This window comes from Lottia gigantea, assembly GCF_000327385.1.
Source record: "Lottia gigantea unplaced genomic scaffold LOTGIsca_4, whole genome shotgun sequence".
Taxonomy (NCBI): Eukaryota; Metazoa; Mollusca; class Gastropoda; family Lottiidae; genus Lottia; species Lottia gigantea.
The window spans coordinates 4875136-4891261 of record NW_008709379.1 but is presented as its reverse complement, the minus strand read 5'-3'; the positions used below and the strand labels follow the sequence as shown (position 1 = coordinate 4891261).

Genomic DNA, 16126 nt, shown 5'->3' with positions numbered 1-16126 from the left:
TTTACACAAGAAAATTTTTCTAAAATCCAGATTCTGTAGGTTACAACCATGAAATAGTCCTAAAATAGTCAGCTAATTTCATGATTTGTTAAAAAAATACTTGTATCAAAGCTGTTTGTCATTAAAGGCTTCAAATATTTGACCTATGTACCTTAGTCTTAGAAATGGGAGTTTTCGTGCAGTTCTAATACTTCTGCCAACATATATTCAAGAACCAAATCAACTTGGGAACAATGACCCTTAACTAAATACAACTAAGCTATATTGAGAAAATAAGATTTATTCACTCCATTTATAGAAAATATTAATAATTTGTATATTTTATCACCCATATAGTTGTGTATTGATATATAGTTGTGTATTGATATGTTTCATAATATACAATAAATTATATACATAACTTTAAATACAATTTACAATATAAAGAATGACATGATTGCAAGGATTCATTAAAAAAATATAGTTAAACCAGACCAGTTTTACAATCTTAAGCAAACAGCGATAAATTTTTAATTCATTTCATCTGTAGGTAAATAACTTGCAAACTCTATACATTACTAGCAAACTCTATAAATAACTTGCAAACTCTATACATTACTAGCAAACTCTATAAAAAACTTGCAAACTCTATACATTACTAGCAAACTCTATAAATAACTTGCAAACTCTATAAATGACTTGCTAACTATAAACTCTATGCCAGATGGTTTACATATAATACTCATTAAACATACATGATATGTAAAGCTTGCTGTTGCACCCTAACACGAAGGAAAATACATCAAAAAAAGTTTAAATTTAATATAACTGTACTTTAAAAGTAACTATTGCCATCAGCTAAAAGCTGAATGTTGTAATATTAAGCCCAAGATACAACAAACCAGTTTTCCCATCACTAATAACTTCAATTAAAGATTATACCAAATAGTAGACTATATAGTAGTAGAGTATATAAGAATAGAAATATATGCAACCTGTAAATTAATCAATTTGGTTCCAGCGGATCTATTTGACTAGTTGATCATGAATGAACCATTTATTGTGTTGCTGTATCAATGACTGGAAGTTACTCCTGCAGACATGATGCCATGAAGTAATCCCCATAAATTAGAAATTCAAGGTAAACCCATCATGTCAAGTAAACAATTAATTTTAATATTTAACCAAGCAGTTTGTTTATAACGTAACTCAGTAATATAAGTAGATGGTAGGTGAGTAAAACCTAATTTACAACCTAATACTGCTCCAGCTAAACATGCATTACTATTACTATCACCACACTCTTTAATTATATCTAGTATTGTTTCTCTAAAATATACAATTACAAGTATTAAATATGGTAAAATTCAAAGAGACATCAGACTTCATCAGACATCTGAACCATGATAGATACAAAATGTCTGGAATTCATTTGAGCTGTCATTAATACTTCAGCTTTAAAAAGTCCAAAACTAATTGACATGCGCTTATCTTGCACAATTGTTTAATATAGTTTGGAATAAGGCTGTAAAATTTTCATCATTTGAAACTTTTATTGTGAAAAAAAAAACATGTCGAAATAGATAAAAAGATTGATTTCAGTGTACAGTGAAGAGTGAAGTGTACTGAAACATCGACATGTAATATTAATATATAAAAATACTTACTTGTAACTTAGTTTTGATTTTAAGGCTATAATAGAGGCTATGATAGGTTTATAGATATGACTTCCTTTACCATCTTCTCTTGCCTTTAAACTGTATTAATATACAAATTAAACTAATTCTCACATATAAAAGAGAAAACCCTTTAAAGATTGAATATATTAAAAGGGAGATCACCCTTGGTCAACAACCAAGTTTTATCGATGAAGAACGTTTATCCAGAATGATGAATATATTATTAACCCATTAGAATGTTTAAACTTTACCAAAACACTAGCAACCTTGTTTGAAATATCATTGTGAAAAGTACAGTTAACTTACTCTGAAATATCTTTAACATTTCTTAAAGCCAGAAATTCCTTTTTATCTTCTTCATTTTTTAAATATTGCACACCATGCTTGAGAGCTTCTGTTATTATTTCATCTATATCATCTTCTTTTCTCTATAAAATATAAACAAAGTACATATTTGGCTAATTGGTTTGTTGATATCATCAGTGATAATAATACATTGTATAATTACATAGACAAACCAGATGTCAGACTTTCATTCTAAAACGTTTAAGAGAAAATGGAGCACTGTAAGCTGAGAAAGCAAACAATCACATCCCTTTACAATTTATCAGCTGTATCATGTTCTTTAGGCAACCCTTAAAGCAGTTACAAAATGATTACCTGTAATAAGAGAGCTATTAATGTTGAGACAGTAACACAACTGGCTATACAGATTGGTTTATTATGACTAGCCAGACAAATCCTAACTGAATTATTCTTTACTTCCGTTATATCATGAAATGATGGTATTCCTGCAAAATATATAAATAAACTGGAATTGTATGATATAGTATGACATAGTAAATGTCATACTTGTAACTATTTTTATTTAGTTTCATAAAAAATTTTTGAGCAAAGAAGGGCCTACCAAAGTGCATTTTGTCAGGAGAAAATTTCCTTTCAAGGTTAATTACCTAAAATACAGCTTCTAAATACAGCAGCATTGTCAACTCCGAATTCATCACAGGCACCTGGAGTGATGGCGTTAGCAGCATACTGGTGTGGTTGACCAAACATCTTTTTTTTTGGACTATCAATACCAGAGTCAGACATAGAATCATATGAGTCATTATCTCCATTAAGAGAGTTGTGAGTCATAGGTGGGTCTTTAACAATCTGTTCAGCAGAGTGGTGAGGGTTAGTTGTGTATTCTTTTATCTTAAATAACTGAAATTATAACATATACATTAAAACTCCACTACACATAGCACAATTGTAGAAATTGTAAATTGTAGAGGTCAGATGTTTGATTTCATTCTAGGACATGATATGGGTAGCTGATATTGATTCCTGTCTGCTCCAGAAATTTGGATACATTAAGATGCATTTTTGAATTTGTCTGACTTATACAATGTTCTGTTAGCACTTTACCGTTAGCATCTGACCAGCTACAAGCAGTGTGTTGCCATTACACATAAAAAAGGCAAGAAAACTCCATTTGAATCTCTTAAATGCTTACCTGAAGTAGTGTTGGGCTCAATACTATGCCTTCAACATCACCCAACTCACTAAAACCATACCGATACCAGTGATATAGTCTTTTAGCAAAATCTAATTCATCTACAACTCCTGCCCAGGATATAATAGAATCTAAGACAATAATCTGAAATATATAGAAAGTCTTTAGTATTGAAGCAATTGATGTATTTTATGAACTAGTGTTTCTTATGCACAATCCTTGCCTTTAACCTATAGATAATAGATTTCTATGTTGGCTAGAAGATTGCAGGCCGCATTTCCTTCAAATTTTACATGACGCAGCAGGCTGCACGAAATCACTCGCGGGCCGCAGTTGGCCTGTGGGCAGTAGGTTGCACAGGCCTGAGTTAACTGATTAATCACTTCAACGGCACAAATAATGAAGCACTACAATCACCTTTTCTAGCTATAAAAGCCATTTTTACAGAGGCTGTTGTTGATATACTATTAAAGCTATTTCAGGGTACATACCATATGATCCATATTAGCTGTCCAATCACCTTGTCTCCACCATACTCTATTTTCATCAACAATAATATCTTTATAACTTATATATCTGTCTGGGTAATAAAAACTACATTCATCTTCTGTCATCCAGCGAGTTGCTATACCTAATGCATCACCTATTGCTGCCCCATAAAGTAAACCTTTATATAAGAATAAAACATAACATATTTGATGACTGGAATCTGACAAACTTTACAATCTACAATTTACATAATATTTTACAAGTTAAGATGTTGAATTTAGAAACAACTCCAAGGGAAGGTTATTTGTTACTATGTCAAGATATAAAAATCTGAAAATATCCATTACATAAAAAAGAAAATTTCTGAAAAATTGTTCAAAATTTGAATAAATTATTTTCATAGCGTACCGGTTATTTTATCTGCAAGTTCATCTGGTCCTAGACCAGTTGCATCTGCTGGTGGTAATAGAGGAGTTTTTATTCTTGCTGGGGTATTGGTTGTTTCAGTTTGTACTTTGATGTAATGTGAATGGATGGAGGGATTGTTTGATTGAACATTTTGGCACTGGTTACCACGGACACGGGGAAAGACATTGACAGTCATTTTGATTTCGGATGCTGAGCATATTGATACACAAGAAAATTTTCTACGTAAGAATTTCAATATAGCAGATGAACCTTCATTTGATATGCATTGTGGTGGAACAGTTAATCTATTATCTGAGGCTAGAATTAAAGTCAAAGTTTCACATCCACCTAAAGATACTGGCAATACACGTAATTTATTGTGTGAAACATTTAGTTTACTCAGTTTTTCCATTTTACCAAAATCTTCTGGTAAATCTTTCAACTGATTGTGTGATAGATCGATTTTCTCTAATTTAACTAAATGTACAAAAGATTCTGGTAAGTCTTTTAATTTGTTGCGTTGAAGCATTAGGGTCTGTAAGTGAAATAAGAGTCCAAAACTTTCTGGTAGATATTCTAATGCATTGTTACTGAGATCTAAGCTTGATAAGTGTGGCAATCGTAGAGGCAACTCTGGAGGCAGTTCTGTGATGGCATTAAATGAAGCAGACATGCTCTCATAGAGAGACACTGAATCCCTGATGTTCCATGGTAGTTCTGTAAGGCAGGCCTCATGGTAGCTTCCTTTCGTGTGCTGAAATTAGAGTGAAAACTTGTTACCGCATCATCCAAATTAATTTTCTATGTAAAAATTCTTAGTAAAATGCAAAAAGCATACTTAAAATACCTGTACATTAAAATATCTGATTACAAAGTATACTGGACTCTTTACTGCTATATCTAAAAAAAAGATTAAGTACCGGTAATCAAATAATATCACATACTGACCTTTTCATATTGTTTGTAAGATATTTTCCGACTCAAATTCAGTTCTTTCCTTTCATCATCTCTAACTGGTGCTAAATCATGTACCTCTACATTTCCCATCTTTCTGTACTGCTACGAACAGACAATCATTTCTATATCTGTTCAAATAAAATAGCCTATAAATTATATTGCCTGTGGATGATAATTGCTGCTATATATTACTTATACACCAGTAGTGATTGGTAAGCTAATAAAAGTCTCATGGAAAATGTTCAAATGTAAACTATTCTCTCCATATACACAAACAAATAACTTCAGCGTGTCAATAGAACTTATGCCAGCAGTAGTGCTACACATTCAAATTTACAATCGAAACTTTTCGGATTAAATCTGTCAACGTCAAATTCTATGTACCAAGATGTTTAAGTTAAGTAATACCACAGTAAAGTAGGAAAAATCTAATAGTTATTTTGATCATAGAGAGAAAACATATTGTGGGTAATAAATGTGTGAATTAATGTCAATTAAGACGTTTGACATTTAAGATTTTACCAAAAACAACTGCAAAATTTGTTTCTTTCTTCGGATGGACACGAAGGCATTGTGAACAACGTCATCAATATTCGTGCAGTTTGTGTTTACGTTCTGGGTATGTTTGTTTCTTTCACTTAGTCGAAAATGGATAACCAGGAAAGGTGAAAACGATATTTATTGGATGCTATAAATAGATCTCCAATCATTTTTGAGATTTTAAGCTAATCTGTACTGAAGCTTTGTCCACACTTTCAGTTTCCATAGCCCGAATAATGCTACACTTACTTTATTAGATGACCGTGACCATAAAAAATTACATTAAAATAGCCCAAATAAATGCATTTTTAAAAATTTCATTTATCTATTTTCAAGGATGGAATTTAGAAGGCATTACATCTTCATCTTGTACTCTACCGCAATGGCCCACTTTCTTCACGGTCAGCGATTTGCTTAAATTGTTGCAATTGTTGGGGCCTATATGAGCTTACGCCAGAGAATGAATTAGCCTAGCCCTCGATTTCATGCGGAATTATTTTTTTAGTCTCTCTGTCGGGGTTTGTATTCGTAAGCATACAATGCAATCATGCGATGAAATTAACACATTTAAAAACGCACGTTAAACAAGAAACAAGGTCATTGCAGTCAACCGGCCTACTAGATGAAGACATAGGCTAGTAATTGACCATTGTGAAGATGGATGCATGCTTGAGAGCTGCCACATGACCGCTTCTGTTGGAACATCTTTTGCCGAAGGCGAATGTACCTTAAAGATGGGTTCCCTTATTTTCATATACTAAAATGAAAATGCTAAGACTTATATGAATAGAAAGTAGGGGCGTTCTAATGACCCAGAAAATACTAGTTTGTCTCACATGTCCATAAAATTAATTCATAATTATAGCTAAATGAGAAGAGAATTCCCGGTAGTGAACGATCAAAAAGTATTTTTTTGTTTTTCCGGACTGTACATACATGGACATTTATGATTTGTTAAAACTCTTAATTATATGCAATAAGAGGATATTGATATGATTAAGAATACATAATAATTCTTTAGAAAAACCAATTAATTTGACACTTTTAAAAAGTAAGGAAACCCATCTTTAAACGAGCTCGCGATGTGTTCATTTTCGAGCTATTGCTCTCGAATTTGATTTGATTTGGTTCGTAGTAGCAACAGACTCACATAATATGTAAATTGGTAGATTCTGATGGATGTTTTTTCCATGAAGTTATTTCTGCTGCTGTATCAACGGTTGATACAGCTAATTTGGGTTATCGGTACTTAACGTTTCTTCTCATGGAAGCAGTATACAATACTTTCCCCATCTTCACAATGGTCCAGCTATTGCAAACTGCGTCTTATACCTTGACTGCAATGACACACTCTCACGATCGGCGATTTGATTGGATTGTTCGTCAGCAAATACTGATTCCATGACCGTTGTGAATATGTCCTGCGATATGGATTTGCAGTACTACTGCATAACTAAAAGCAAGTAGGCATATAGGCATAATACGTTTATCATGGTCATAAATAGGGCCTATGTTATGTATGTACATATTATTTTGCGTTCGTAGCAGCGTTCAACAAATAAAAAGATAGTTTGCCAGGCATGGTAATATACGCCCTATTTGATTTTAAATAAAAAATATTTAGCAGTACAGTAACAATTACCAGTATGAAATATTCGACCTTCAGACATACACGTCTTTTGAACTCTTCGGAGCAATACTGAATAATATTCAGTACGAGTTATTGCCCTTGTTCTTGAAAACGTGTTCAATTTTTAGCTCGTGAAAACTCCAGAAGGCAAATATTCAACCTTCAGCGCGGTACTGAATAATAAAACCAAGTTAAAATTAGAAAGCGTTTTCAAGAACAAGGTCAATAACTCCAATGAAACATATTTCGATTTTTTATGATTCATCCATGGGTGATAATTAACAATTTCAACACGTTTCGTCAAAATCTGTCAAGAATTGAACCTTCTAGAATGTTTACGAGCTAAAAATTGAACGCGATTTCAAGAACAATGGCAATAGGCTAACTCATAATAAATATTTTTCGATTTTTCTGATTTTCAATAGGGTTTATCCTTGGGTGATAACAAACACCCAAGTTTCGTCAAAATCCTTCAGGAATTGTGCCTTCTAGAGTGTTTACGAGCTAAAAATTGAACGCGATTTCAAGAACAAGGGCAATAACTCCAACTAAATATTTTGGATTCTTCTGATTTTCGACACGGTTCATCCTTGGGTGATAACGAGCACTCATACTCACTTGTCAAAATCTGTCAAGAATTGTGCATTCTAGAGTGTTTACGAGCTAAAAAATTGAACGCGATTTCAAGAACAATGGCAATAATTCATAGTAAATGTTTTTCGATTTTTCTGATTTTTTTCTGGGTTTATCCTTGGGTGATAACAAACACTTACACCAAGTTTCGTCAAAATCCTTCAAGAATTGTGCCTTCTAGAGTGTTTACGAGCTAAAAATTGAACGCGTTTTCAGGAACACGGGCAATAACTCATAGTAAATATTTTTCGATAGGGTTCAACCTTGGGTGATTACGAACACACACACCAAGTTTCGTCAAAATCCTTCAAGAATTGTGCTTTCTAGAGTGTTTACGAGCAATTGTGGACGGACGGACGGACATGGGTGACGGCAATATACCACCTTATTTCATGTGGGCGTATAAAAAACATACAAAAAAACCGACTGTTTTTAGAATATCTTGAATCGAAATTTCGGTTCCGTGAAAAAAAAAATCAATTTATATAAAATATCCTTTAAAAAGCTAAACTTTTTATTAATTTGATAAAGAATGGATCTTCATAATTTCAGGAAGTGGTTACCGCTCGTCTTCCGGATTTTAAAGGCAGGTGTTTTCCCCTCTTTGTGTCTTATTAATTTCGTTCAATAAGGATAGGGCTAGGATGGTTTGGTAAAACGTATATCTAAATACTTGAAATGTTTATTACTACCCCATTAAGGCTATAAACCTAGGGACTATGTTTAGGTTGCAATATTACCGTCCCTCCAGTAATAATTGTGAATTGCCGGAAAAAATTGTGAAAAAAAAAGTCTCGCCCAAGAAGACACAGCGAAATCTTCCATTCAGTTGAGACATTTTGTATTCTAGGGACAAACCACTTAACATCCGATATTTTACCAATGATTTGTCAATTGGAAGTATTGCGACATGAATATAGTCTATAGCCTTAGAGCAAGGGGGGATAACTTTGCAACAGCATTTTGACTATCGGTTAAGCAATTAACTATTTTTGTCTATTTGATTCCATGTCTTACCAAGCTTTGGTTTTTATTGGCTTTCTTTTTAAAACACTAACTTAAAGGTGTGGCAACCAGGACAAAAATAAATACCGTGGTTAAACTTCATGGTAGACCGTTAATCCAGTAATTACTGGATTCAGCAACGCTGGAAAGTTTCTGTGAATCTTAATCCGGATATGAATGCAACGAATCCTTGTGTAAGGTCGGTATTGAATAAATTCATTTCTACCTGAGCATAATCCCCTTTTCGATGTGTTCCCGACTTCAACAGTATTCTTGTTTGATAGTGACTGATTTTCATTTTAAAAAGAAATCTTTCTTGTAAAATGTTTTTATTTCATAAAATAAATCTTTACCATATATATACCTTAATTGCAACATATTTGTGATATATTATATAGAATTAACTAAATTATACACGCCTATCCTACGAGGCAACGGCTCTTTTTTATCTTCGCAGAACACCCGACTTTCATTTCATTCATACCTGGAATCTGGAATAGGCAAATCCAGGAAGTAGGTCTATTTGACTAGATTTATGTCCGCCTTATTATCCTTGTGAAAGACAAATGTGTGCTCAGTCATTTAAAAAGCAAGAATGTACAAAAAGACAAAATATACCGTCTAAAATGACGATGAAACAAAAAACTAACAAAGAAAGGAAATGCTTTTAGGTTAAGGGAGGTAATAAATAGGCTACAATAAACATACAATATCACCGTGAATAATCCGGTTGGCTATCGGATATTATATCCATGTACCCTGTTCAACTTGGTTTCAAACATTATTGTAAACAAGGAAAGAATTGACTTGTATTCAAGTTCAAAATAATCAGTTGAAATGAAAAAGTAGGATTCGTGAGTTACTCCCATATGACCTGAACAAGCACTTTCACAATTCCATTTCCGGTAAAACCCAGAGGCTGATTGTCTCGTATCTCAATTAAGAAAAGTAAATCCGCTCCACTTGAAAACTGCTCTTCTTGTATATACTTGCAACAAATGTTATTATTTGATCACGAAAAGGGTTTATTAATATTCGTTGTATTTAGCGGCTCATCAAACCATTCTAACAGGCACTGTAGAATAATGAATCACAGTGACTGATAAAAATGGCATGGCAACACCACTTAAAAATCTTCTATTTCTCAATAATCTCACTTGTCTCCAAAATAACATAAGCAATTTTTGACCAGAAACAAAGGTGAAACAATTTGTATTAAAACCGGCAAGTCAGCCCCAGGAAAGTTCTGATTTTATAGATTGCTTTCAGTGGTTTCCACAATGAACATTGTTGTGAATAATACATTGAGACTATTTTGAATGAAAAGCAATCTCATCTTCAACCTTTATATGGCCTAAAGCTATGATATACACTGGTATTAATAAAATCAGAACTCGATATATATATTTCAATGGCCTGCAAGAACTGATTACTATTCTTTTTCTTTGATTTGTCAATTACCTTCAAGTATCACAACTTGTCGTCAACCATTCAATTCCGAGAGGAACGCATCAAAACTCAATAGTATGCAAGTTCACCTTTTCTTCATTGCAATTTAAATTAGAATCTATTCTTTAACATTTAAATCCGACAAAATATTTCTGAAAAATCCTGTCTAACTATTTATAACTTGCTGATTTGATTCATATACGAAAGACGTTGAGACAATTCTGTAAATTCGACACCAAAATGACAAACTGAAAATATGACTTACCTAAGAGCAGCTTGGTCAAAAACTGAATTTTTCAATACAACGAACTGACTTTTATTGTGAAATATTGAAATGGGAAGTCACGAATAATATGAGGAAAGAGGAAAAGATATCAAAGTTTCTGGGAAGTTTTTAATGGGTCACTCAAATTTGAATTTGTTCACATAATTTAATAGTTTCCTGCGTCACTAATAAACAGATACCAGTTTGTTCTTTGTCGTTATTAGTTTTGGTCTGCATACAGACAGGCACTGTTCTAATATGTCAGCTAGCAAGAGTCGCAAATATGAGTTATTGTCATATAGAAGATGATTTAAAGCCGAATATGGTTATTTATGCCAATTCTACTCCCGTTAACGCATGGTTGGTCTTTAGTACAATCTATAGGATGAATTTGATTTCTCAGACAAAAGACGACCAGAACAGAGAGTACAATAAGTTATATATAATAAGAATTTTACAGATTAATCAGACAGTTCCTTTAAATTTTCGAAATAGATCTTTACTGGTAATGATTTCAATTCTTTGATGGCATTGTATTAGTCTTTAAATGAACTTTCATGACGACAATATTGTAAAAGTAAAGAAATATCATTGCCAATAACTTTTTATGCCCCTTTGTATGTGCCCGGTTTCATTTCCTGATTTCAACAATTTGAAACACACTTTCGATTAATTAGATTTAGTTTTAATAAAATATTCCTTCTGTAGTATCGACCTAACATATTTTAATATTTCCGAGGATAGGCGGAAAACCTTATAATTCATTGCTTTAAAATCTCTTACACTTGGCCTCCCGTGAAAGGTTCGCTAACGCTCTGAAAGGCGCCAGTGATTTATATGTATAAAGTATAAATCATATACCAGCTTATCAAAAGCATTGTTTGAAAACCGAATAACTCGTTATTTTAAATGATAATACATCTATATTCTTTTAACTGGTTAACTTTATTCTTTTTACTATGAAATCATGTTGAGGAAATAAAAATAACATTTCATAATGGGTGACGATTGCCTCACTTCATCAAATTTGATATTTACCGGAAATATTCTTTTTTCCCCTCTTCAAATAACGTTATGATTTTAAATGAAATACACGGTTTATGGTGACATTCTTTTAGAAGGGGGCGAGGCTATATTTTACTCTAATGCATTACTGGAAAGGTCAAAGTATGCCACCGAAGAATGATGAAAATATATTGGAGCTGTGCCAATATCTCTTTCGTAAAGACAATGAAAAGATTTTCCTTCAGTGTATATAATTTTAGAAATCTGTTTGGTTCTATAGTTAACCCCTTGTGTTGGACAGTCCTATGATTAACCACTCAATTAATAATCGTTTGTTACCATTTCAAATTATGGACTACGAGATCTACTATAGGAACAAAAAATCATAACATTACGATATATGCATCAATTGTTGATTTGATTATCTTAGATGTGGTATTTTCGTGGCCAGCAACCGGGAAGCTTATCCATATTAAATAGTTTATGTAACAATGTTAGATCCTGACTCAGCTGACGAGCTCTGCGATACTGTTCCCTACCGATAGGCACTGTGTCTATTAACTATATCACAGTTCCTGACGGATAGGGCAAGGCATCGTAGGCATAAGTTTCAATTACCATTTTGGTTTGTCTTGGAATACTACACTCAATATTTATTCTATTCTTCGTATTTCAGTTGGTTCTCTATATATGACAATTTTTGAGAACTGTCGAATACATTCCAAGCAGGTCCTTAGACCAAATGTCTTTCAGTCCAATCCTGTTGAAAATTCATTTCAAGATACACTTCAAGATGAACTTGTCATGGGCTTACCAGATATGATTTAAGCATCGATATAATTCATGCTAAAAACAACTTACTATAATCGGAGTTTCAGGAAAAAAAAGTCATGGGCATACCATTACGTCAGCATTGGCTACTCAACATTTGATATCTCGGAACATTATTTCATATAGATATATGCAAATGCATAACGTACCACCAACTCATTTGTAGACACAGAATCTTCTCGGTTTTACTGATATTCATTTGATGGTTGCTTCTCTTTGTCATCCAGTACCAAAATGAAACTGACCAAAAACATCGTCTACATAACATTTCATAAGGGGATCATTTCTATTTATAAGTATAACGTTCAAGTAACCAAATTTAGAATATGATGACATTAGCACATTAGATCAGGAAGACTTAATATAATGTTTAGAAGAACAATATTTTAATTAATGATTATTTTTCTAATAAAGGCCTACTTCAGAAGAAGTCATCAGTCGGTATGTGATGACAGTCAGAAATTTGAATTGTCATTTATGCACGAGTTTTGATATCATGTGAAAAAATTCCTATCATTTCCCATCTGATATCATTATTTTGTGTAATGGACTTTGAACTTATGAAGTGTCATGTTAGCTGCATCATCAGAAATCCCGTATTACGACGAACATAGTCAAGTTGCATAAAACTTTAACTAGTGATTGTTGTTCCATAAAGCTGTGTCTATATATCGTACTCACAATTGCTATATGCCATTCAAAGAATTTAAGTTTTTCATCGTTTTTAAGAAGTACGCATTCCTTTAAGATTGTTCTTATGCTTGATTACTATATGATAAAAATTAAAAAAACAAAAAACTGTACAACTTTAGGATATAGAACGGTAGGTAATAAATTTTAAATGAATATAAGTCACAATCAAATGAATAAATCATAAATACAAGTTACTATCAAATACATAAATCATAGAAACATATATATATCAATAAAAACTGTAACATATAGAACGGTATAGGTATTAAAATTAAAATAAATACAAGTTACTATCAATGAATAAATCATAAATACATATATACCATTAAAACTTGTAGTATAAAATTAACAAAATAAAAACAAAACAACAAAAAAACACCGGTCACTATCAAAATGTATACATTTATATTAATGAAACCTGTAGATAAGGTAGGTATTGAATATATCAGAATATACACATTATATAATTAATTGTAATAAATATAATTGGCATATATATGTATTAAGGTGGGTAAATGTTTGTTTACAAATAATTAGAATAGAAACATTTATAGGAATATTATGGACTAAATAAATCATAAATAACTTATATTAATAAAATCTACAACATGCATTACGGTAGGTAAAAAATCTAAGAATAATTGAAGTAGAAAATTAATAAATTTATAAAAAAAATATAACTAGTTGGATAACGGGAGGTAATAAATTTACGATTATTAAAAATAAACACTTTAATAAAAACAATGTAAACAGACTCTGCCAATTTTTTTTTACCCTTTTAAATATTTTAAAATTAGAGTAATAACTCGCCAAATATTGCCGAATAAATAAATCATATATAATTTTTTAAAGTAGACTCAAAAAGCCAGATTTAAATTGTTTTATTTTCTTTTTTAAATGAATTGTTATAAATTTAATTATAAAATTAATCATATATATCGCGAATACATTGCAGTGTGCGATTTAAAACCATGACAAATAATAAAGATATTAAATAATAAATCTGGAATAAATTGTGACAAAAATATCTGTAAAATAAATTATTTAAGAACCTTTACCGATGTGACTAAATAGCGCAAACAAGAGCAAAAATAGCTTTCCCTTGTTTGCGCTTTTTAGTCCAAAAATTAAATCAATATAAACATCATTAGCTAGTGAACAAGCCGAAAGGAATACACAATATTGACAAACGTAGGCGCATAGTGGAAAATAGCGCAACAACGAAAGCAACTTTTCAAAATCTACATAACAAACATCTCTTCAATCTTTCAATAATAATCGACCCCCACAGAGTGAAAAACATAAAAAAATTACATGCCTTTTTTTGCCGATTTTATTGAGCTGGAACACAAAATGATGCTTGCTCTTTCATGTTTTCCAGTTGCTCATGTGAGCACACCATCCTGTTAGCAAACAAGCATTTTATGTTCCATCTAACAGACCAAAGACTACAAATAAATGACACAAACATCTTTACTTAACTTAATATACTTAAATATTATTCTTTATTCTTTTTAGTTGGCACCTACTTAGATTTGTTACTACGATAATCAATGGACAAAATAAAAACATCAAAAGCAATTTTTTTTTTAAATCTTTAGAGACGAAATCGTGAGGATGAAAATTGACTTACGTAACAATTGACACTGCAGCCAAGATGCAACCTCTTCTATTGATACACAGAAACTAACTAATGCAGAAGCCGAGACGTTGAGCATCAAAAACAAATTCGAACTCTACAGCCAGCAACCAATTGTCCAAACAAAGACAGAATATTCGGTTTCGATTGGATGAAAAGCAGGTTATTCAAATGAAGTTTACAAGGTTTGGTAAAGGTGCGGCTTCCCAAACCGCAAAAATGTACCATAGGCTACACCGGAAACAGGTTGCCTGATGGGATACTGAACCACAATGCTGAGTCATAATTTTCAAACTTAGAACAAAAAACAAACAAAAAGCTTCACATTTATTCATACTTATTGATGCTCTGATGCGATCACCTTGATGCCAGCACACTCCTATTTTAATGCGAAGATGCACAATTAACGGACCAGAAAAACAGGTCATACCAGCGAACTGATTTAAAAGCCTTTCCAACTCAGAACGTAATAAAGAGCACAATTTTTAAGAAAAAAAATGTAATGAATTCTTCAATATTGATGACATACGATTGCAAAAATCTTTCAAAATAAAATATATGATGATACCGATAAACCATAAACATTGTGAAAACATTTTACAGAGAAATCCTTAAACATTGAAAATAGCTGATACATGTGAAAGTATATTCCGGAAAACTGTCTGATTTCATATATATCCTTCCTTTCAGGTCTTTGTTTCCAGGTTTTCAGATGCAACAAACATATCCAAACATCTGGATAGAATCTACATGCTCTGATATGGTGACGGTGTAAAAAAATTGAAGATGTTGATGCGCTAAATTGGAACTATCATAAGATTTCTTGTTAGACAGTCAAAAGATCGAATCTTTCAGTCGATCAAATCATTTCCGCTATAGACTATTCAGGTATTTCATTACAAATTAAGGCGACCTTCGAATACAACATGGCAAAAATACCACCCTTCGAGAAATATGCTGACGAATCAAATATTTCATATGACCTCGGCCATTACATTGTATGAATATGTGATGAATGAATCAGATAGCGGTTCTATTTTAAGTAACTTATGTCAGGATTCGAAATTTCTTTGTTAACTATCAAGGATGATTTCCACCCATAACTACATAGACCAGGCCACATATTCTCGAAACGATCTTTCGGAGTTTTCGTCAATTCTCTTACACACTCCTTGATCGATTGCATTTCATATCGGAGATAGTAGCCTCTGCGAATAGAACAACTTAAATTATTTTTGTTCAAAAAATTTATACTAGACTGCAAATCACTTCAGACCCAGACACACACACATCCCTCTTCTCCAATTGTCAAAATCACAGACACAGTTGTAAAAATCTATCACATTTTATATATTTTCAAATGTAGTGCTATCATACATACATGTAACTAATTAATACATTGATTTTTCAACCAGATTACCCCATG

The 16126-nt window shown here is 32.2% G+C and overlaps 1 protein-coding gene across 1 annotated transcript; it reads right to left on the bottom strand.

The window, feature by feature from the left end:
• Positions 1-263: 263 nt before the first annotated feature.
• Positions 264-5100, bottom strand: LOTGIDRAFT_228841 (hypothetical protein; the record flags this gene model as incomplete). The annotated part of the gene is made up of 9 exons (XM_009059861.1): positions 264-1308; positions 1647-1736; positions 1965-2086; positions 2319-2449; positions 2612-2864; positions 3157-3300; positions 3648-3823; positions 4054-4807; positions 5002-5100. 9 exons carry the CDS (start codon positions 5098-5100, stop codon positions 1116-1118), a joined length of 1962 nt encoding a protein of 653 aa, XP_009058109.1. The 3' UTR covers positions 264-1115.
• Positions 5101-16126: the final 11026 nt, after the last annotated feature.